This window comes from Hyperolius riggenbachi, chromosome 8 (assembly GCF_040937935.1).
Source record: "Hyperolius riggenbachi isolate aHypRig1 chromosome 8, aHypRig1.pri, whole genome shotgun sequence".
NCBI lineage: Eukaryota > Metazoa > Chordata > Amphibia > Anura > Hyperoliidae > Hyperolius > Hyperolius riggenbachi.
The window spans coordinates 65108739-65133127 of NC_090653.1; the positions used below are offsets into that span (position 1 = coordinate 65108739).

At 46.3% G+C, this 24389-nt stretch overlaps 1 protein-coding gene across 13 annotated transcripts in view; it reads left to right on the plus strand.

The window, feature by feature from the left end:
• MAP4K1 (mitogen-activated protein kinase kinase kinase kinase 1) overlaps positions 1-24389 on the plus strand; it is a 241426-nt gene that overhangs the window by 195616 nt on the left and 21421 nt on the right. For all 13 annotated transcript variants that reach the window (XM_068250530.1, XM_068250536.1, XM_068250540.1 and 10 more), the window contains 11 exons: positions 3042-3094; positions 6374-6424; positions 8492-8561; positions 8652-8811; positions 10403-10488; positions 12077-12161; positions 12242-12318; positions 14436-14496; positions 14573-14675; positions 16806-16864; positions 20322-20425. In XM_068250530.1, coding sequence (XP_068106631.1) covers positions 3042-3094; positions 6374-6424; positions 8492-8561; positions 8652-8811; positions 10403-10488; positions 12077-12161; positions 12242-12318; positions 14436-14496; positions 14573-14675; positions 16806-16864; positions 20322-20425 — 909 coding nt within the window. The remainder of the gene's footprint in view (positions 1-3041; positions 3095-6373; positions 6425-8491; positions 8562-8651; positions 8812-10402; positions 10489-12076; positions 12162-12241; positions 12319-14435; positions 14497-14572; positions 14676-16805; positions 16865-20321; positions 20426-24389) is intronic.

The following is a 24389-nucleotide window of genomic DNA, read 5'->3' on the forward strand; positions in this document are numbered from 1 at the left end:
GTGACAATTGTGTAAAACATTGTAGTACAATGACAAGCGACCGATATCAAGCGGATCAACTCAGACAACTGTTGGGCAGATATCCTGGGATCGAACACGCCTATCGTTTAAAAACATTGTTATACAGAATATGCGCATACCGTGCATAATGTCACCTCCACTCGCGCATGCAGTATTTACAAGAGTTTGCCGTTAATATCGGTGTGTAGACAACATCATTAGAAAGTCTCATCATTTGTCTTTGTTGCCGGTAAAGTTGTTTCCATGACATTGGTTGACTGCGGCGACATTTGTTGTGTGTGTACGGACGTTAAGGGTCACCGGACCTTAAGGGCGGGGTCTCCAAACTTTTTGGGTCGAGGGCCGGATCAACATACTTCGACTGCTGGGGGGCCGGAACATACATAAGATGATGTAGAAGTCTTTGCGGGCAAGACAGTGAAGCATAACTAGGTGACAACCTGCAGTCCAATTGGAATTTGATTGGAAACCAGCAAAAATTACTGCTTTCTGGCTTCCATATAGATGGGTGGTGCCAGCACTGCTATTCCATATGCGGACCGCATCTATAAGTAATACATTTTCTATGTGGGGGGCTGGTAAAAAAGCCTCAGGGGGCCACATGCAGCCCACACTCCTAAGTTTGAGGACCACTGCCTTAAGGCATCACGCGCAGGGCCGGATTTGTACTTCTTACCGCCCAAGGCCGACTATTACCAGCCGACCCAACCGAAACCGTATCCTACCACCTCTCTCCACACACACACCCACCCAAACATTTTTGGGCCGCTGGTGTCCTCTATTGCGGCTAGTGCCGAGGTCTCCATGGCAATATGAAGTGAATCAATCACGTCACACGGAGAACTGGTCAATCAAGCGATCTACAGGTGATGGGCATGGTGGGAGCCATCCACCACACACACATTGTCAAAAGTGGCTCCCAATTGGAGATTGGGTGGGGTCAGCAACACGTAAAAGTGAGTCCTGTACCCACTGCTGTCTCCAGGGTAACAGCGCTGGCCAATCAATAATTAAGAAATGGGTACTGTGAGAGGCTGCCTTCTGTATTCTGTACTATTTGCTGGTGCTGTTCCTGTTCCTTTCATCTCCCACGCCAAGTGCATGAGATCCGGCCTTCTGTAACTGCCTGCAGCTGCTGCTATGTCATTGGTCAAGGCCTGGCTTTTTGCTAGTCACACTGTTAACAAACGTTTGGTTAACGGACTGCAGCTGCCTGTAGCACAGCACAGGCAGATGCCAGCTGGTACTAATAGTGCAGTTATCCTGACCCCTTTCATTTGTTTGGACACTTGCAAATAATGACCTGCAAATAATGCCCACTGTCTGCAGGCCGCCCCTTGTTTATCTGGTGCCCTAGGCCATGGCCTATGTGGCCTTGCCAGAAATCCGGCCATGATCACGCGTTACATTAGGTCCACATCTGGATTTGGCCCCAGAGCACTGAACCAACGAACAATCAGAACAGACCCATGCTTTCCTATGTGCTTATTCACACATGTCCACTTTCACCATGTCCTTATGTGTCCATTGTACTACCGCAACTGAAAAACTCAGCATGTGATTTTTACGGAAAGAGCAGAGATGTTGCTTTTTATCGGATAGAATTGCCATGCATTCACAACACAGTGCTATAGGCACAGTCAGCAACTGACCCTCAGAGCAGTACAGTATATCTATAATAGTTGGATACTCTACTGCTCCAGCTGAGTCCTTTGTAATGTGAAACGAGCCTAAGACATTAGTATTAAGCAGAACCTCTTCTGCATGTCCATCTCCGCTGAGGTGCCCTTATTAGTATGTGTATTTGAAGTGATAACCTTGCTTTTGAAGTGTGTATGGCCAGGTTCCAGAATTAATGGGACATCTATTCCCCTACCACATATGGTAAATGGCACATGTTCTCCAGGTTTTATAAAACCAGAATACCTTCTTTTATTCCTAAAATTCTAGCCATGTGACCTGCACCCTTTTTTCTAAGTAAGTGTAGATCAGATATGTTCAAAGTCTGACCCGGGGGCCAAATGCTGCCAAGCCTTTTCTGGTGGCACCCAAAGCTCTCTACAGCTCGTAATTCCATGCGGCTACACAGGCCGTAGCTGTGATGCCACATGCAGGGGCCACCTTGTGTCACTGCTCTGCCTCCCCCTTTGCTCGCTTGTAGGTTATCAGCCACCGTGGTAGCTGTAGCAGCCACTGATTAGCAGCCGCCACTATGGCAGCAGCAGTAACAGCCACTGATTAGCAGCTGCCACAGTGCCAGCAGCAGTAACAGCCAGTGATTAGCAGGTGCCACAGTGCCAGCAGCAGTAACAGCCACTGATTAGCAGCTGCCACTGTGCCAGCAGCAGTAACAGCCACTGATTAGCAGCTGCCACTGTGCCAGCAGCAGTAACAGCCAATGATTAGGAGCTGCCACTGTGCCAGCAGCAGTAACAGCCACTGATTAGCAGCTGCTACTGTGCCAGCATCAGTAACAGCCACTGATTAGCAGCTGACACTATGCCAGCAGCAGTAACAACCACTGATTAGCAGCTGCCACTGTGCCAGCAGCAGTAACAGCCACTGATTAGCAGTTGTCACTGTGCCTGTAGCAGTAAAAACCATTGATTATATGGGTTATCTCCCATGGAAATGTTTTATTTGGCAAAATGTCACAGGCATAGTGTACCTAATGACAATCAGCAAAAAATGTGTTTGATTTCGCTAGTTCGGCTCCTAGCACTGTCCAGAACGGCGATATGGCCCTTGGCCTAAAACGTTTGGAGTATATAGTTGATATAGAAATGTCTAAAAGACTGCAGGATGCCCACTCCTCTCCTTCAGGCTTCCATTGGGTGGTGTAATTCTCTCTGCTACTTTCTGTGTGAGATTATTCTCTATCCCGGACTTGGTCCTTGAAGCAGAATTTATCTAAAAGTCTTAAACCATGTATACATGCTAGATAAAAGGAATATAAGGAAAGAATTTAGGAAAATAATTACACTTTTAGCTGATTTTTCCATATCCATTTTGTATTTTAGCCTGATTTAGAATTGAGTCCTAAAGCACCTCAGAGCCCACAACCCTACATCAGGTGAGCATGCTACTTGTAACTGTATTCAAAATGACGTATGTATGGTTTGTTTGCAGTCAGTTGCACCAGCACCACATTTACACAAGTTGTGTGTTAAAATACAGGAAATCGAATGGTGAAACCATTCTACTATTTAAACATTAGGTGCCACTGTAGCAATACATGTTATTCGTTTCTGTTCTGTAGCCTGGCTTGCTGCAGAATATTTTGCTCGTTCCTGTTCTTGTCTGTGTGTAACCCACCATGTTTAATTGCCTGTACTGCAGATTAAACATTTTCCTGCAAGGTCTTGATGCATACTGGTACTTTCATAATCTGAAACCCTATAGCCTTTTCAATAGTACAATACTGCAGCAAGAATTTATTAGTACGTTCCGTAAGTAATAAGGCCCCTTTTACACTAGCAAGTTAAACTTGCGGTGCGTTACCCTATTTTACCGCAAGGGGCTGCAAGAGCAGTTCAAGTCTGTGGAGACGTTCACACTTGTTACGGTCCGTAGCGGTGCGCTGGAAGTATCAGGGCCGACACAAGGGCAGTAGCGTGTTACCACCAGCACTGCGCTTAACGTACGGTGCTTGGGGTAATGTAAGTCTACAGGAGACGCACGTAAGGTAAATAATGGAGTGTGGTGCGATGAGAATCGCAGGGAATCCCAGAGACTTGCTTCTTGCCCAGCAGGGAGTATGTCACTGAGTACGGCGCTATGAATATGACCCTGTCAACCCACACTGCCGCAGGGTCATATGATTGTCCTGTTTTGTGTTGCGATGGGATGCGGCAGGAGCAATGCATCCCACCAAAACGCAAAAAAAAAGTGTAAAGCCGGCCTCAACCATTTTTAGGACACAGCCCATGCTTTTCCACTGAAATGCTACTGGTCATCTACCCCCCCCCCCCCCCCCCTCCTCCTAGTGTATCCATAACAGATAGTGTCAATTTCCTGCCCCACTGTCTGTCAGCAAGGCTGGTTTAAGGGGCCATGGGGCAAACTTAAGCGTGGGGCCCCCCTGCCTGAGACACCAACCCTCCCACCCCTAAGTGGCCATTCCCTGACTGCTCGCCGCTTCAGTAATTACTTAAAACAGGGGTGTAGGCGCCCAATGCACAAAAAGATAGGCTAAAAAGCTGTTACCCTTATAAACAGAGAGGTAATCTTTTCTCTCTTAAAGATTTTGGACCAGTTTATTGAAAAAGGTCCTTTATTCAAGCACATAAAATTGACTTGAATAAAAGACCATCTTCAATAAACTGGTCCAAATTCTTCGAGAGGTAAGATGTGTTTGTAAGGTTAACAGCTCATTAGCCTATCTTTTATGCATTGGGCGCCTCCACCCCTGTTTTAAGTGTCTTGTCATACTTCTTTTAGAGGTGGTCGTTTTTTAGTTGTCCTAAAGAACTTCTGGAGTGCGACCACCCAGTTCCTATCACAGACCTGGAAAACCGAGCGGGGACGGTCAATTTCCCGCCTGCTCTGATGGTGGTTGCAAGGAATTGCAACCCTCCTTTGTGAGTATATACATCCTTAGCAATTTGCTTTCCTGAATCTTACATGATTCTGCACCATTGGGCTCCTGGGCTCCTTTTGTCTTTTAGATGAACCTGGGGTTGTTACAATCACAGGAACCATCAACATAAGTTATCAGTGAATACGAGTGAATGGACGAGCGGCCAGCACTGCACATTCCGTGCACTCTGAGGCATGCTGTCTCCCTCCTTCTCTATGACCCTGCACGTTATGTGTTAACACGAGTGAGGACAGAGAGAAGAAGGGAGACATTGTACCTCAGAGTGCACGGAATATGCAGCCGCTGTAAGTAATTTATGAAGATGTTACACTCGCAGGGACCTGGGGGGCAGTGCGACTGTGAGGGGAGCAGCATTTGGCAGGGTCGGTGGCCCCTGCAGAGGTGAGGCCCTGGGGCAATTGGCCCCTTTGCCTCTATGGCAGCACCGGCCCTGTCTGTCAGCTATGTATGGTGGAAGTATAGGAAAAAAGGCACCCAAGACAATAAAATATATCAAAAACAACTAAAAGTAGAAAAAAAATGAGGTGGATTACCTCAATGACGACACATTCATAAATTATGAATTATATTCCACCATCTGGGCTTCCATTGTCTCTGTGTTTTTTCCTTTGTAGTGTATCACACTTCTCCCACAACTATGTATGGCGGAACTACTCTGTACCCATCCCTTCTAGGAGCCCCGTAGAAGGAATGTATATCAGTATGCACTTCCCAAGACCCAGATCTATGTACATGGCCATTTAAGCAGTGATCTGACAGCTGGGGGTGTGGTGTAACAATGCCACGCCATACTTTCTGAAGGGACAGAGCTCCTGGAAGAGATGGGCAGGAAGACCAGTATTTGTGTGGAAGGTGAAATGCCACTTTAAAGAGGCACCGGAGTGACATATAATAGAAAGCAGTAAATTGTTCAGGATAATCACTTGTATGGTAATTTCTCTGGTTTCAGCATCAGAAACACTCCCTGTATCTATATCTTACTATATATTGGTATGTAGCTCCGCCCTCCCAGTGATTCTTAGCCTAAGCTGTTTAGCTATGTGAAATTCTCCTCCCAGAGCATTCTGGGAGACCAAGTATATTTTTTATTGGTTTCCACATTCCACAGAGATCACCTGACAGGATTAAATATGATAAACACTTACTAAATAATGTATATGTGAATATTGTAAAAAATGTGTATTCATTCCCTTTTCATATGCAGCCACTTCTTCCATATGCCACCCCCAGGTCAGGTTATTGTGAGGGTTGAGGTCAGTTACTTGGATGTATCCTTTATTATTATTTTGGTATACCTTGTGTGCTGCTCTTTTACTCCACCTATTTGGGCATTGTAGGGAAGATGAGGTAGGCAAACCAAGCTTGGGCTTGTTCCACTCTCAGGGTAATTGTGGGAGGGGGTTAGATTGTCTGACCCTGGCCTGCTCTTTCAGGGACTGTGCAATCTATAGTTTGGTGTCAGAGAGCGTAGTGTGGCACTTTTTCAGACAACTGCTGGATCGAATTAAAATAATTTATATGTAATGATCCATGAGATGCTAATAATTTTGGCTTGCATGCAAATGTAATGCAAATTGTATTCAGCTTGGAACTGGGCCAAACAAAATCATGAATGCTAGCCAGAATTTCTAGCATCTGATTGACCATGTCTAATATTACAGTCTGTACAGTCACAGTGATTGGAGGTGCACTTTAGCACTGCATAGAATGATCTTAGTTGTTACCCATGATAATGCCGACTCCCCATTACAGCTTCTGCTCTGACGATGAAGACGATGATGACGACTATGACGATGTTGACATGTAAGTGTGAGAAGCAGCGGAAGGCAAATATTACACTGGCGTCTTTTACAAGTCTACTCTAAGGTGAATCTGTCATGTGGCAGACATGGAGGCTGCCATTGTAGGTAGGCCGCTCTGAAAATGCTTGGTCCAGGGCTGTGCTTGTTATCCTTTGGCTGCAATATTTTGAGTCACTCAGCAGGGACAAATGTGCAAAGTGAGAGCGCCTGGTCTACATTTTTAAAAATGTTATAGCCGTATTACGAACAGCAAACAATCTCTCTTTTTTTTTGGGGGGGGGGGGGGACTGCACTGGCAGCCTCCGCATTTCTCACATGACACATTTTAAAGGACATCTGAGGTGAAAATAAACTGATGAGATAAATAATAGTATCTATCCTCCCCCTAAAAAATAACTTTTTTAGACATCCCACAGTTTTGTGTTATATTTAAATCTAGTTTTACACTTTTACTGTTTCATGGTCTCTGCTCAGTGACACCTTCATTGAAGTATGCCAGAGCTCAAATCTATAAACTATTGACCCTTTTTATCTCTTTCCTGCTCTGAGAAGCCATTTACTGACAGGAGCATGTTTTATGGCTGTAATTACTTATTAGTGAGGGTTATGCCATAGTCCGACACGGTCCCGACCCGGACAGAAACTGCCACTTCCATACCTGATGTTTAACTTTTTCAGGAAGGGAACGAAAAACAGGAACACAGCCTAGTTATTTGTATGCTTGGCACTGTACCTACACATGTCTATCTCATCATGTCACCTCAGTTGTCCTTCATAGCCTTTGTCCAGGGAAAAACCTTTTCAGTCTCCAACAAACCTTTCTTCCTATATAGAAAGTCAAGGGTTTTTTTAGATGCTCCCCAAATAACTTGCCCCCAAGTGCTTCCGAAGTTGGGCAGCTCTGTACTGGGCATGCGTGAATGTGTGCTTGTGCATGCGCAGTACGGGGGGTGACAACGATGGAGGGAGGACACCGAGAGAGTATAGGGTCCAAAGCCTTCCCTTAGCATAGGTATCATTTTTTTTCCCTTCAGTTTTACTCGTTGCTAATTTACTGTATATTCTGGCGTATACGAATTTTTAACCCAGAAAAATCTTCTCAAAAGTCGAGGGTCGTCTTATACACCAGGTGTCGTCTTATAGGGCGGGCGCTGAAACTTCCGTGCCGGGCTGAAGAATCTGTGGTTGCCGCAAACGGTGGGGGGAGCTCAAAAAGCAAAGGCGGCACTGTACAAGTATGGCAGAAGAAAATCCACTCACCAGGATTCCTGGAAAGAAGTGACTTAGCGCGGTCCCGATGACGAGGTGAGGGGGCACCTCACTGGGAAGGTGTAAGTGAAAGGTGGAGTAAGCTGCAGGCGTCCGGGACACCCGGGGTATGGAAAAAAAGAGAGCGGCGCTGTGCCCAGAAAAACCCGCCTCTTTCACCCGTCTGGCCTGCACTTGTATCCTATTACCATACCTGATCTGAGAGGCAGAGAAAGAGGTAATAGTGTACAAGGCCAGACAGGTGAAAGAGGCATGTTTGCGTTACCACTCTGATAGTCTTGGACACTTTGTATTCAACAACCAGCCAATCGCCAGTAAGGTACATTGCTAGCCGTGATTGGCTGGTTGTTGTATACTGGAAACCACATACAGTACTGCACCAGTACCTGTACCTGTTTATACAGTACAGCACCAGTATATACAGTACAGTACAAATGTCCAAGAGTCAAGAGGGGTAGTCTTATAGGGCGAGTATATTCCAAAATGTATATTTTAACTAGAAAAGTTGGGAGTTGTCTTATACGCCAGAATATACGGTAGTTTGCATAGATAGATTCTGAAAGCAAGATTTTATCCCATTTTCAATACATTTTATTGAAACATTTTGTTGAGTTTACACAAGAAATATACAACAAACAAATCTATGTAAAAGCGCATAAAATACAAAGCTGTAGGTGCATCTTTTCATACAAAAAGGTAAATTCTAGGCAGTTTCAAATAAACTATCAGATGGGCTTTATTTTCTGAGTATAATTTTCCTTAACTGGTGAAGTAATAACATTTAATCCATATTCTTAAGACCTGGCAGCATGGACCTGAACAGCGACACATCTGCTGATGATGAATCTCCTCCTCCTCTTCCACCTAAGGTGAGAGAGTCATTGTACCATACATAGCTGTGGCCTCGGTTTGCACGACTGTCGGTTGTCCCATTACCGCTGCCTCTTCCTCCTTTGCAGCCCAGATTCCGCACATGCTCTGCTGATGTAAAAAGGGATCAGGACCGCCTGCACGCTCCTGCTGCATTGGTGAGATGCTCCAGTGGACCCAGCTTACCTAGGACCCCAGCCCTGGCCTGTGCAGAGGTTCTGAGGACACAGCTGTCCAATGCTAATTCTGGTGAGTAGTGGTGAATGGAGAGCAGCAAGGGGATAATCCAGAAAAGAAAGTAACTACAATGTAGTTGGAGGAGAGGGGAGAGAAGTGTTCTGTACCACCCATTCCATATCTCACAGAGTATAGATGGGTGGTTATGAATTCAGTGGACACCTAATTTTATGCGGCTAGCTTCGGCTAGTACTTATTGTGATGTTTAGGTAGACTTCACTTGGTAGGGAAACCTTTGTCACACTTCATACTTGAGATAGCACATTAACGGGTACCTGTAGGTGCTATGTAACATGCTGAAATAAACCGGTATGTACATTCCCAAACCTATTTAGGACTAGCCTGTTTCCCATCTTGCAGTGGGAAATGATAACTCTCACTGATCAGAGGTTATAAAACTCGTGTGGGACTGAGAAAAACTCATCTGAGTCCAGAGAACAGACAAGTGCAATTGTTCAAGATTTGTTTGTATGAGAGCTGAAAACATTTAAAGGGCAGCTGAAGTAAGAGGTATACGGAGGCTGCCATATTTATTTCCTTTTAATCAATACCAGTTGCCTGGCAGCCCTGCTGATCCTCTGCCTCTAATACTATTAGCCATAGCCCCTGAACAAGCATGCAGCAGATCAGGTGTTTCAGACTTTAAAGTCAGATCTGACAAGACTAGCTGCATGCTTGTGTCTTGTGTTATTCAGATACTACTGCAGAGAAATAGACCAGCAGGGCTGCCAGGCAACTGGTATTGATTAAAAGGAAATAAATATGGCAGCCTCCGTATACCTCTTACTTCAGTTCACCTTTAAAACTGCCCTCATGTACCTGAGATAGTCAATACTTTAAATGTAGATTTAAAACATTTAAATACAAAGGATAGAATGCCAGGAAAATCCAGTTTAGGAGTAGGAGGATCGATTCAATTATTTGCAGTTAATTTAGTTCAGTAACTTTTCAACTGACATTCACAAAATTATTTTGAAAACAAAGAAAACCCTGAGAATCCGATGGACTAGTCCAAAACCTGTCAGTTCTGTAAGATTTTAACTGCTTACTTTTTTTTGCTGTAGTGGTCCTTTGAACACACAGTGCTGGTACAGGACACTGTGCAAAAATTGCAGATATCCTGCAGCCCACACTAGAACATATGAAGTGTGAGAGCACCAGGGTCCCTCAGGGTAGTCCACCACCCCTACCATAGAAGAAGACAATGACCTGAGCTCAGTCAGTAATTTAGAAGAATTTCCTTCTGTCACACATGCAACACAGTGCTGGTCAACATGATGTTTCGGGTGGGTACCACCCAAAATGTCTCTGTATAATAAAAGGAAATTAGTCCAAATTGCTGGTTGTCCTTGTGCCATTGTCTTCTTCTATGGTACAGGACATAGAGCGATCACAGCCAACATCGGATTTCAGACTGATATTGAAACTAGACATCCAGTAGCAGTCATTTTTTACATATCCGTATCTGCAGTGCGTGAAATGTTGTTTATTCCACAGCAGCAATTTCCCTCTTATTAGCTTTTTGTACATGGGTCCTTCTATTCAGTGAAAATGTGCTTCTGCGTCTAAACTTCCAACACTGTCTACATTTCTCCCCTATCAGAGCCATCCCTCTTATCGCGTGATCTTCCAACGCTGTCTCCTCCTTCTTTACCACCGAAGAAAGGTCAAAGGCAAACTACCAAACAGGTATAACTGCTACGTCTGAGAATGATCTATAATACAGTACATTGTATGAGATAGTATATTCCTAAAACCCCTCTGTAAACTAGAATTAAAATGACACAGCTTTAGCTCCCATGCCCAGTGAGAGGTCTGAGTGTTCTTCGTGTAAGTGGCATGCTTGAATGCCAAAGGCGTTGTCTTCCTGGGAAAGATATCAGAGTGATTTATTGAACCACAAACGCTTAAAATCGTTTTTAGTCACATGTACAGAGGCTTATGTTTCACTGGTTTTATAAAAAGTCTATCCCTGAGGAAATGGCTAGAGACACAATTTTGAATACAAGTGAATTGTTTATCTGCCAAATGAGCTGCAAGTGGCTTGGTATGATTCTGACACTTTTGCGCGCAGGTGCAGAATATCGGGTATAGCAATGCCCCTGCACTGCCGCACTCTAAGCGGCATATTTTATGCCAATGTTTCAGTGCTATTTGCTTCATTATGGCTCATGATTAGATGTAAGCCCCTTTAACTCATAAGATGCCCATACATCTAATGATTTGGTGGCTGATGGACAATTCAGTTTGATTATTGAATTGGATGAAAATTGGTGCTGCCAAAAGGATACCCAATTGACGGTTTCAGCCCGAATTTATCAATCGGACATGCTGCAAGATGCTTATTCGGGTGCATGGTGGTAACGGCATGTGATAATCACAAACATGGCAGAAACCCTCGGCTGTTGTCCACCCAAGTGTAAATGTACCCCTGTGCACCTGCATTAATGCATTACCTATCCGTTACTCGCCGGACTCTTCTTCCCTGTTCTTCTAGGTTCTTGCCTCACAGGTAACCATGTGGTTTCCACGGCAACCACATGGGGCGCGAACCCAGAAAAAAAAAGTCCAGCGGGCAGCTGAGAGGGAATGTGTGAATGTGGCTGAGAGGGTGATGAGGCAGCGTCAAAAAGCTGATTGTCGAAAGATTTCAAGTGCCACAGTGGTATTTGGGTATCCTATGTGTATGTTATGCTATTTTTGTATCAAGTCACATTATTACTATTATTGATTTATAAAGCACCAACAAATTCTGTTTTGATGTTGTATCAAGTCACATGATTGATGTATTATATTCTTCCTAAAGGCTTTACTTGTCCTTAATAAAAAAAAAATTAACACCAGTTTCCTACACATGTTAAGTTTTATATCTTAAAAGATGTTGGGGGAATCAATGATTGATTGATGATGTTATCCATTCAGTCGTATCCGACTCTTGGTGATTCTATGGGTTAGCTCTCTCCATGCTGTCCGATCTTGTACCATTTTTGCCAGTTGCCTTAAGCTCAATCCTGTGTCAGCTTTGATGGTGTCAAGCCAACGCGTTATCTGTCGCCTTTTGCCGCTGATCAGACCTAGCATTAGGTATTTCTCTAAGGAATTTGATTGCATCACGTGGCCGAAATATGTGAGTCTGAGTCTGGTGATCTTGCCTTCCAGTGATATGTCAATGATCAATTAATCAATGATCAAACAAATCCAAATCTGCCCTTCAAATTCCCAAGTGATTCCCTTTGTATTCTTCTATGCATTGACCTTAATGTATGTCTCCTGACAGGCGGCGTTTCAGCTGAAAAAGATCTTTAACGGATGTCCGCTGAAAGTCCACTCTGCAACAACATGGAAACATCCGAACACAAGAGGTCAGCAGCTCCCTGTGCTCTGTATGTCGTACTTTCCTTACTTACTCCAGCTGCCATAAGTGTCATTGTGTATTTTACAGATCAGCATGTCATTCTGGGGGCGGAGCAAGGCATCTATACGTTAAACCTGACAGAGTCGCAGGCCTCCCTGGACCTGGTAAGTGTTCATGTAAGACCTGTGCGTATACTTTAGACCGGTGTCTCAAACTCACGGCCCGCGGGCCATTTGCGGCCCTCGATACAATATTTTGTGGCCCTCGCCGGCAAAAGCTTCCTTATAGTTCGCTTCAGTGCTCTCAAGTAATCCGCCGCATCTCCGCCGCTAAACGAGGGCTGCAGAGCCCCCAAATCGCCCCGGGGGGCAATCTGCCGGCATTTCCTGGAAGGGGCAGAGCTTTCAGCTTCAGCTCTGCCCCTCCTGACGTCAATCGCCGCACGGATCGCCGCCTCTCCCCGCCCCTCTCTGTGAAGGAAGAGTAAGAGGGGCGGGCAGAGGCGGCGATGCGTCGCGATTGTGAAATTCCTTATGCGGCCCAGCCTCATCCTGACTTTGCCTCCTGCGGCCCCCAGGTAAATTGAGTTTGAGACCCCTGCTTTAGGGTCAGATCTTGGTGTAGCTAGTGAAGGTTTATATTACATGTAAAGTGGATTTACTTTCTGTCTTTGTTGTCCTATCAATAAGATATCCTCACTTCCTGCTTCTTCCAGTTTACAGCAGTAGCCAGTGATTTTTATTTAATTTTTTTTCTGACTTTTTTTTTTTTTTTAATAACTCAGTCAAATTTTTGAACTTCAAATGTAAAATTTGATTAGAAATCTACATTGTGCTTTGGCAAGCATTGAAGTGGTGACTCACCAGTATGACCTTGTTTTGCTGCAGTGCACTAAAGATGTCTCTGTAATCAGGGGGCATAACTATAGGGGGAGCAGCCACTGCAACCAAAAGAACCCAGAGCTGTGGGGACCCCAAACTACTAACCTTCCCTCCAGGGCCGGTTCTAGCTACAATGGGGCCCTGGGCAAAATTAATGTCTAGCCCCTCCCGCATAAGTGGATTAGGCTCCCCTTTCTTTCTGACAAGTCTCCCCCCTACCCCTCAGGGCCCCTGAGCCGGCTGCTGCTGTACCCCCCCCCCCCCCCATGTATCCCTCAGATTTTGAGGTCCCTGGACCCCTGTAGTGTTTTCAGTGTTGGAGCAAGCACACCTCTGTGACCATCACGCTCCTGTTCCAATCTGTACACTCCTGTCTTCATCCATTCAGGCAGGAGTCCCAAAACGTTTTGGGTCGAGGGCCGGGTCAACATTCTTCAGACTGCTGGGGGGCCGGAGTATACATAAAATGATATAGAAGTGTTTGCGGGCCAGACAGTGAAGTATACCCAGGTGACAACCTGCAGTCGAATTAGACAGCCATGTCACCTGATGTGGAATTTGATTGGAAACCAGCGAATTACTGCTTTCTGGCTTCCATGTGGATGAGTGGTGCCAGCACTTCAATTCTATATGTGGATCACTATTTAAAGATGTAGCTGACCGCATCTATAAGCAATACATTTTGTGTGTGTGGGGCCGGTAAAAAAGCCTCAGGGGGCCACATTCGGCCCACGGGCCTTAGTTTGAGGACCACTGCATTCAGGAGTGCCTATTCTCCGTGACCCTATGGCATGTTATTATGTGATCAATACCACCGGAGAAGAGTCGGACAGCAGGGATGAACACTGGACCTCATGGACTGGAAGGGAAGCGGTGAGTTCACTGCTGAAAACTAAACTGTGCAGGGGCTATGGGAACCAAAATAAAGTTAGGGGGAGACCAGCAGGGCCCAGCAGCCAGTTTGATTTTCCCCTATAGAAGCACCTGGGTTCCTCCCTCTGACACAAGGTGTTCATATTCCAGATCAGGTGGTGTTGTAGTTACATTTGTTATGGGTGTGGCAATGATAATGGCCACACGTGTTTTGTGCTGGTCCCCAAGGGGGGGATTTGAACAATGTCAACTTTAGGGAGCCCCATCAAAGTTTTGCTGGGGTGGGGGAGGCATGAATTGTGCATAGGCCCTCACTTGTAACATGAGAGATTTTACTTATTCAATGCCACGCTCTTTTCTGCTCACAAAACTTGACCAGGTGGAACACCCAAAAAAAAAAGACTTGTTTATTTGTAATATTTTATGTATTTCTACAATAATAATAATGCTTATGCCCAACCTCCACAAATCAATATAGCAAATATGCCAGAAAACACACATTTTTTGTTTTCTTCTGCCTCCTCTAGCTGTCTCCTGGATGCACGACGTGGGTATACTGCATCAACAACGTCTTAATGTCCATAACAGGTGAGGTGGATGAGTCGGCAGGTGATATGGTTGAATCTTCTGAGGGACCTTCTGATGACTGTCTGTCTATCTGCAGGTAAAGTCTCCCAGCTGTACTCTCACAGCCTCCTGACTCTTCATGAACAGATAAGGAGAGAATCCCGGCTGCCCCACATCCCCACTCACAGACTACTGCCCAGGTATGAAGGTATATTTAGCACCCTAGGAATAAGGACTCGTACATGCAAGCCAGTCTGCGAGCCTGCATTACAATGTTTATCTGCTATGGACATATGTAAATAGTTCTATTCACTCTGCAAAGTGCTTGTAATTATTATTATTGATTTATATAGCGTCCGCATCTTCCGTGGCGCTGGTACAACAGCGTACGGGGTGTAACGATACAAAATAAACAATACAATAGTTAATACAAGACAACTGATACAGTGAACAAATCAACAGATTTTTACACTGGGGGGGGGGGGGGGGGGGGGGGGGGTTATGCACATACATTACACAGCATTGTGAGACAAAAGGGGAGTAGAGCCTGGGCCAATCGGGCTTACAGTCTAAAGGTTTAAAGAGGACCCGAGGTGGACCTTCGGGGGGCAGATGGGACACAGAGGCATGTCCTCTGCCTAATGTCATGGCTCTGTGCCCCCCAACCTCCGCTCTCTACCCCCCCCCCCCCCCCACTGCGCTATAGCCCCCCGAGTTTATCGAAAAGATTTGTTGCTAACTCGGAGCTAAACACAGGGGAGGGGAATTACCTGTTCAAAACGCACGCCGGGGCGTTCCTGAAGGGTTTCCTGAGCTGCCATCTGGCAACTCTCTCTCCCTGGCCGTGCCTCCTGCCGCTCCCCCGCCTCCCTGCACGCTATGAGAGACACACAGTCTGTCTCTCAGTGCAGCGTCGTGACCCAGAGGTCGCAAAAGTGAAAGTGGGCCACTGGGGCCCACGGGAGCGTCAGTTTTTGTGGCTACCTGATCCTCTCAGCCCCCCGGATCAGTAGCCTACTTTTTTTCCATTTTTTGAACCCACCTCGGACTCTCTTTAAGGTATAAAATAGTAGATAAAGGGAAGCTGTATATGAGATGGTAGAAATAGTGGTCAGTGGCCAAAGTGTCCTAGGTAGGAGAGTATGCTTACCTGAAGAGGTGAGTTTGCAGATTATGCCTAAAAAAGGTAAGTAGGGGTAAGTGGCAGATGTGTTGAGGAAGGGTGTTCCATAGGAGGGGAGAGTATCGAGAGAAGTCTTGTAAACGGAAGTGAGAAGAGGTGAGGTGACCAGAGAGGAAGACAGGAGAATATTGTTAGTAGAGTGGAGATTGCATGTAGGATGGTATCTGGAAATAAGAAGGAGCTAGGTTGTGGAGAGCTTTGTAGGCGAGAGTCAGGATTTTAAATTGTATCCTTTGTGTAACTGGCAGCCAGTGAAGGGACTGAAGAGGGGGATTGGGCTGGAGAAGCAGGAATGCTTAGGAAATGTTTCCATCTTGCATGGAAATTGTGTGCTGCTTGGAAATAGGCCAATCAGAACCAGCAGGGATTGCATTTGATTGGCCCAAATCCAAGCTACCGTGTTTCCCCTAAAGTAAGACATCCCCTGAGAATAAGCCCTAGCAGGAATTCCTAGCTTGAAATATAAGACATCCCCCGAATGTAAGCCCTACCAGCAGCCCACATGACACCAGCAAGTCACACTCAGTAAAAACCCTGGATACACGAGAGCAGCATTATAATGTGAGTTCTACAGTCCTGTAAATGTGTCAGGCAATTTGTGTTTTTGTTGGAGCCAGTCCTCCTGATCTGTCTGATAAGCAGCAGCAGCACTTCACCTCTTCCCAGGACACACAGCTTATCCTATCATAGCTCTGGGGAGCCTGACAGAGTTGTCTGCCTGCAAGAGATAGACTGTTACCCACATGATCAGCAGAATCAATTTCTTGTAAGTGAGAGCCAATATCTGCAAACCACAACCTCTGTGCAGGCTGCTTGTGTTTCAGCATGGCATGCAATATATATATTTTGTATAGGAAAACTCAGTGTTTCCCTAAAAATAAGACATTCTAATGAGACATCCTCTGAAAATAAGCCCTAGCACATCTTTTGGAACAAAAATTAATATAAGACACTCTTATTTTCAGGGAAACATGGTACTTATTGTTTGCATAAATCTTAAAATGAATCCAGTCAGAGAAACAATGCATCCCATTGACTATCTATAGTGCAGAAAATATTGTGAGACATATATGTTGTAGAAATGAGGAGGGCTGACCATAGAGCGCTGTGTCTGATCGGTCATTACAACCTTACCTCCTCCTTCCAGAAAGAAATCTGCATCCACTAAAGTTCCAGACACTAAAGGGTGCAAGAGCTGCTGTGTGGGTAAGTGTTCATATAATCCCACCCTGATTTCTCTCTGACTCCATTCATTGGTGTATCACAAAGCAGAAGCTCGTTCCAGCCAATGAAAACATTCTTCATCTCGTGCACACAATATATACATGTGCAACAGTGGCGTAACTACAATTCAAGGGGCCCCCCAGCAAAAGTTTCATGGGACCCTCCAATGTTCACACCCTTTCTCTTGCCTCCCCTTGGTGCTCTTCATGGCCGGGGGGCCCATCTCACAAGGGTCATAAAACAAGTGCAGACATCATGATCTTCACACCCATAACAGGTGTATCCACAAAACACCTGATCTCAAGTATAGTCCGCTATAATCGGAGGAAGGCCGCTTACAGCTCTGCCCCCCCCCCCCTCCCCAATCACAGGGCCGCTGCTCCCCTCTAGTTACGCCCCTGATGTGCAATTTTCACGCATCCACTCATTAGCAATGGAGATCATTTCGTCACAAAAGTTCCCCCCGGAGCCGGATCTACAAGCTGCTTTGGCGCTGAAGAAAGTCTAGAGGCCCGTTGGATTATAGCCCCCACCAAATCTAACATGCCAGATGATCATCAGCACTGGACAAAAAGGCTATCTTGCCTATGGCCCCATTTCATCTTATTCCTTTTCTGGTTCTCACGCAGGGGATTTATTGATTAGGTCATGTGATCTATTTGTATGTCTGATGGGCTGATCGTTATCAAATGATAATTCCTCAATTCTTCTGGTGTAGGCTAAAACAGGAAGCAGACAAATGTGAGACAAAAATGATCATGGCCAACCAATCAGATATCAGAACTACAAGTCCATCACATTAATTCTCCTCTAGGAGTGGAGTGATCATAAAAACAATTTAAAGGGACACTTAAATCTGAAAAAAAAAAAATCAGTTTTACTCACCTGGGGCTTCTACCAGCCCCCTGCAGCCATCCTGTGCCCTCGCAGTCTTGATGGGATCCTTCTGTCACCACCGCCAGCTACTTCCGTTTTTGGCTACAGGCCTGGCCACCCGTCTGTTTCTATGTGTGCCTGTCCGCAATAACGCCCTCTATGCTGCTATTGAGGACAGGAGCACAAAGAAGCAGACGCATGGCACAGGCCTGTCACTGAAAATAAAAGTAGCTGGTGGCGGGGACAGGAGGATCCGATCGAGACTGCGAGAGCACAGGATGGCTGCAGGGGGCTGGTAGAAGCCCCAGGTGAGTAAAACACATTTTTTTTTCAGACTTAAGCATCCCTTTAAGCCCAAGCTGTGATCTGAAAAGTGTGCCCTGAGGCTGGAGAGTTTCCCAGAGATGGGGCAGAGGGCCAATGGATATACAGAATGGACCCTTTCTTTGCTAAGACCTTGTTCACTCATGTCTGTCTTCAGTGTGTCCGGAGTTGTCCTGAAATATCTGACCTGCTTGTTTTTTGGGGGGGAAGGCAGATGCGTTGCCATTCATCCCATGGAATGGTGCGTATCCACTCTTAAGTGCGCTAGACACTATTGCAGACCTACATGGTTGTACAGTCTATCTGTACCATACGGAACTATACAGACAGCATCATAACTATATATCACGGGGCTCCCATGGCATGGAGGAGGGGCCCAGACTTCTTCCTTCCTACTACTTCATCAGGTCCCTCCCTGTGCTCCCCTGGCTGAGTCTGTTCATCCAGACCCACAGATCAGCGCAGCGGCAGTAATGGGCAGCGGCAGTAATTGGGTCTTTCTGGAGCTTCCGCCGAAACCACTAGGTGTCCTCTCTTGTCTCTGCCGTTTTCTTGGTCTGAGTTTCTTTCTTTGCACTAGAGATGGGAAGTTCGGATCTTTTCAATGATCCGGATGATTCGAATCGGATCATTGAAAAGATCCGGATCTTGGATCCGAATCTCGGATCATTTTACTACCGAAGCATTCGGGGTGAAATGACTAGCAGGACAGGTCTTTCCCTGCTGTGGACAGGAGAAGGGGAGGGGAGTGGACAAGAAGGGGAGAAGATGGACAGAGGGCAGGGCAGTGTTGCCAACTCATCCCTTTAATTACTGACACATATGAATTATACAGATTTTGTGGCTAGGTAGATGCAGTTAAGGCACTGATTATGTGCAAATAGCCCCAGAACCTGTATAACTTAGATGTGTCAGTAATTAAAGGGATGAGTTGGCAACACTGGGGCAGGGAGTGGACAGAGATGGGAGGAGGGACGAGCAGAGAGCAGAAATGTTTGCACACAATACCCACATGCTGCAATCATATGCTTTACATATATTTCACCTATATGCTCATCTGTATACTTTGACTGCAAACGTCGCACAGTGAAGGAAAGCATTCCCAGAAGATAAGTGCAGCTGTTTAGTGCCGAGTGCAGTGCAATCACAGTGCCTGCAAAGTTACTGAGCTGTGCTGAGCCAAAAGCTTCCAATGTGATCACTGTGCACAACTAGGAACAGACAGCCTGTAATGGGCAGCACGTTATAGCCAGTATGTGTGCTCTACACATATCTGACAGTGACACCCATGTCCCCTCTCTCTCTACCTCCTGTCTCCCTGCAAGGCTGCCTCGCATCCAACAGAGCGATCCATCTCAGCTCTGCTTCCAGGAGCCCGCTGAGAGGGGGCGTGTCGCTTCTGGCCTCGCCCCTTTTGCGATCCGAATCGTTCATTTTGATGATTCGGATGATCGACTCATAAAATAGATTCGGATCAAAGATCCGAATCGTTCATGATCCGGACAACACTACTTTGCACGTTACACACAATCTCCTGTGGCAGACAAAGTAGGTTATTTAGGCGCCAAAGCTGGGTGCTGTCATAGCAGCAATGCTATGATGCACGCCCCGTGCAAGAGTAATATGGGGATCCGACGATCGCCAGACCCCAAATTACTTCTCTTCCGAGTTGCTACAGCTTAGGGGGGTATAATATTTAACGCCACTGGGTGAGCAGCAGCAGAGTGAGCCACCATTCGGCTCCCCTGTACCTGCTATAATATGTACTTCTGGCAGACACTGGAGGACACCTAGTGGCTGCAGCAGGAATGCCGGAGAGATGCAACGGTGGAAGAGGTAAGCCCCAGCTGTCCCTGCCACCACGCTGATCTGTGGGTCTGGATGCACGGACCCAGCCAGGGGAGCATGAGAAGAAGCCCTAATGGAGGAGGAGGAGGAAGAAAGAAGTCTGGGCTCCTCCTCCCTGCCACGATTGCAGGAGGTTCTGCTCCGTGGTTATGCCACTGTATACAAATATGCTGCAAATTAAGCATGAACCAAGCTTCACTGCTGCTCCAGTACCATTCCTGTAGCCCGCCTGTTAAAATCCCAAGTACCCGAGGTGCTTAAAGTTTTATTTTGATGCTGGTTTTTTTTGTACTGTTACCACTCACTCTGATGCTCCACTTCTTATTTCTCTAATTCTCTTACCGTTTTACCGCGCAGAATGTAAATTATACTTCTTTCTTCTTGCCCTCAGCTCACGATGACACACGGGGCAGCTGGTTCCTGTGTGTGGCCATGGAGACCAGTGTGCATTTGTTGGAATGGTATCAGCCACTTGAAAAGTTCATGTTAATGAAGGTAAAAAAAAGTATTTCTGACTGTATTTTGTCTGCTGTGAGCAACCGGCTCTACGGTCAAACTTTTCAAATGTTCATATCGCTCTGGGTTCTCATTTACCAAAGTGGGTGGTGTCGGGACTCCGAAACAGTAATGTTATACTGCACGGGGTGGACCCCAAATTACATCTCCCTCTGAGTTGCAACGACTTGGAGGGGGAATTGTATTTTTTTACGTTGGGGATTTGAGCAGCAGCAGGGTGAGCCATCATTCGGCTGACCCTGCGCCCCCAGCTCCCCAGCTGAGTACAAATAAGTACGCCTCATTTACAATCCTAATTCTGAGAGAGTGTTTGTTTGTGTGTGTGTGTGTGTGTGTATATGTATATATTTAGTTAACACGCCTAACTGTTAAAAAGTGGGCACTAGGCCTCGGCCTTCCCCCCCCCCCCCCCCCCCCTCCGCAGCACCCACAGACTAGCTCCCTTGCACGTGCATGGCCGCAGACACGCCCCTCCTCCTGCGTTCATCCTTTTCTGCTCTCTGAAGTGTGACTATGTGCGCCAGACACAATGCACGGACACAGGAGGACGCAGCGACAGGGAGTTTATTATAACATTTTCTGTGTGTGTGTATGTTTCAAGTGTGTGTGTGTGTGTGTGTGTGTGTGTGTGTGTGTGTGTGTGTGTGTATTGTTTCTAGTTTTCGAAACATGTAGACTGTAATATGAATTACATAATGCATACCTCCCAACTTTTTGAGATGAGAAAGAGGGACACTTAAGCCACACCCCTGCCACACACCTAATCACGGCCCTGCCACACCCCTAGTCATGCATACAGGGTCAGACTGGGACACTAAGGGCCCACCAGGAAAGTGTCAGCCTGCCCCCCCCCCTCCCCCCAACCCTGGCATGGGATTGCACAAACCCAACCCACCCTCCGTCTCTCCCTGCACTATATAACTATATAAATACATAATTTGGTAGGACATTAGACTATGGTAGGGAATAGATTGTGAGCACTTCTGAGGACAGTCCAGGGACACAGACATATGCGGCGCGCAGCAGCGGCGCAGCAAAAAAAAAGGTGGGTGTCACCATGCACTTGGAACTGTTTCAACGCGTGAACTGCGTCATCAGAGCTGCCATGATATAGATGTCCCCAGTATAGGTAGCCAGGTAGGTGTCCCCAGTTTAGGTAGCCAGGTCTATAGGTATCCCCAGTTTAGTTAGCCAGGTCTATAGGTGTCCTCAGTATAGGTAGCCAGGTCTATAGGTATCCCCAGTTTAGCTAGCCAGGTCTATAGGTGTCTTCAGTATAGGTAGCCGGGTCGGTAGGTGTCCCCAGTTTAGTTAGCCACATCTATAGGTGTCCCCAGTTTACATAGCCACGTGTATAGGTGTCCCCAGTTTAGGTAGCCAGGTCTATAGGTGTCCCCAGTGTACAGGTAGCCAGGCCCCAGTTTAGTTAGTCAGTTCTAAAGGTGTCCCCAGTGTACAGGTAGCCAGGTCTATAGCTGTCCCCAGTTTAGTTAGCCAGTTCTATAGGTTTCCCCAGTGTACAGGTAGCCAGGTCTATAGGTGTCCCCAGTTTAGTTAGCCAGTTCTATAGGTGTCCCCAGTGTACAGGTAGCCAGGTCTATAGGTGTCCCCAGTTTAGTTAGCCAGTTCTATAGGTGTCCCCAGTGTACAGTTAGCCATGTCTATAGGTGTCCCCAGACAGTTTAGCCAGGTCTATATAGGTGCCCCCCCCCCCCTGGAAAGAGGAGCAGCGGCGGGCACAGAGCAGCGGGGGGCAGTCTTCTCCCCTCCCCCCTCACCTGGTGGCCCCCCCTCATCGCTCCCCCCTATAAACTAGAATGTGAAGTGGCTGCCGCCCGCTGCACATTCTAGCTTGGAGGGGGGAGTGGCAAAGGGGGGGCCCCCGGGGAGGGAAGGGGGAGAGGAGACTGCCCCCCCCCCCTCCCCGCTGCTCTGTGCCCGCTGCTGCTCCTCCTTCCTGCGCTGTGCCCCCTCCTGCAGTGTTCGGGGGACACTAGGCCCCCGGGGGACACTAAAAGGGAGGCCTACCGGGCAGAATCTTGAGCTCCCGCCGACCCTGTCTGATGCTGCACGCATACCATAAAGATTTCATAAGAAAAATATGTTGTTTTATATTTCAAACCACACTGGTCCTCTCTATCCTGGTTTATTTTCCTTGATATTAACATTTTTAAATTAGTAATACATCAATTGAAAGGATGGGAATAACGAATAACGAGTCAATTAAACACATTTTTAGTAGAGAAATATATATATTTACATAGAAAGAGGGACAAAGTCCTGAAAGAGGGACAAATGAGGAGGAAAGAGGGACAGGGCTCCCAAAGAGGGACTGTCCCTCCAAAAGAGGGACAGTTGGGAGCTATGCATAATGGCATGCATGGGAAAAAAAAGCAGTGTTACCTATTATGGAGCAGAACTGTAGGTGTACAAATATTTTGTTTTTACATTTTATTTTGCCTTTTACTCAAGTGGTTTTGGTTGCTGCAGACAGGAAACCACTGCAAGTGTGGGGGGAGAATTAAAGTCCATCTTCTCTCGGACGCACATCTCGTGGTTTGGTGATAGATGATGCAAACCAAGAATGATTCAAAACTCTCGTAAACAAGCCAGTGGGAAAAGTCCTGTAGTCTGTCACAAGACTCGTGCAGGAGACACCCCGAGGGTAAAATGATTAGTAAGTGCTATAGAGCAAGGACTTGCCAACTCATTAACCCTCCTGGCGGTTAATTTTTTTCTGCCAATTAGGCAGAAATCCATTTCTTTTTAAAAAATTTTTTTCGTTTCATGTAAAGCTACCAGAGTGGTAGCTACATGAAACACCACTAGAGGGCGCATGTGTCCCTCTAGTGCGATCGTCGCTGGCATCGTCATGGCGACGATCGGAATGACGTCATGGACGTCAGCCGATGTCCTGACGTCAGACGCCTCCGATCCAGCCCATAGCGCTGCCTGGAACTCATTGGTCCGGGCAGCGCAGGGCTCTGGCGGGGGGGGGGGCCCTCTTCCGCCGCTGCGTGCGGGCGATCGCCGCAGAGCGGCGGCGATCGAGCTGTACGTGCGGCTAGCAAAGTGCTAGCTGCGCGTACAGCACTTTGAATGGGGCGAATCGCCCCACTAGAAGCAGAGATATCCTCCTTACCGCCAGGAAGGTTAAGTCACTGTGGGCAAACTTTACTTATTGAGCAGGATTCATTGTGCAGTATGGATGCTAATTTCAGGCGTACATATTCATGGCTGCCTCTGGAGGTGCCAGAGCACCGTCATGGCCATGGACAACAACAAAAAACAAATACTGTACATCTAAATAAGGAGTGTTATTTTTCTTTTTTAGGTCAAGAAACATATTGTATTCTATGGACAGAACTTCCCCACAGTGGCTTTTGTCATCTCTAAGTTTTTTAGGAAGAAAATGTCTTCCTCATTCCATCTTCCACTCTTTAACCTTTTTAAGCTTTTAAGCCTTTGGGCTGCCTCCTACATAACTTGTGATTTTTTTATTTTTTTTCATTTAAGAAAAGTTCAGATGACAAATGTTGAGAACCCTGACACGTAAAAATTCTAGAACAGAGAGCGTGAATACGTTTGTGAATAGAGAGAGAGGAATCCACAGTGACAATCGCTGCACACTATGTCACAGCATGCCACAGACTGAGAGGAGCATAAATGAACTGTGAGAGCTAGTTTCCACTAGAGCGAATCTGCATGCGTTTCCTGCATGCAGATTTGCATGGACAATATAAGTGAATGGGACTGTTTCCACTTGTCAGGATTTTTGAGTGTTCACTCCTTTTCTCTTGGCTTGCCTTTTTAAATGCACATACTCTACATAGTCCAGAATACTAACCCAAATTTTCCCCATGAATCTTGGTCATGCCAATAAAGCTATCTATGATTTGAATTGACATTTATATAGTATCCAAACACACCCTGCCTGACTTCT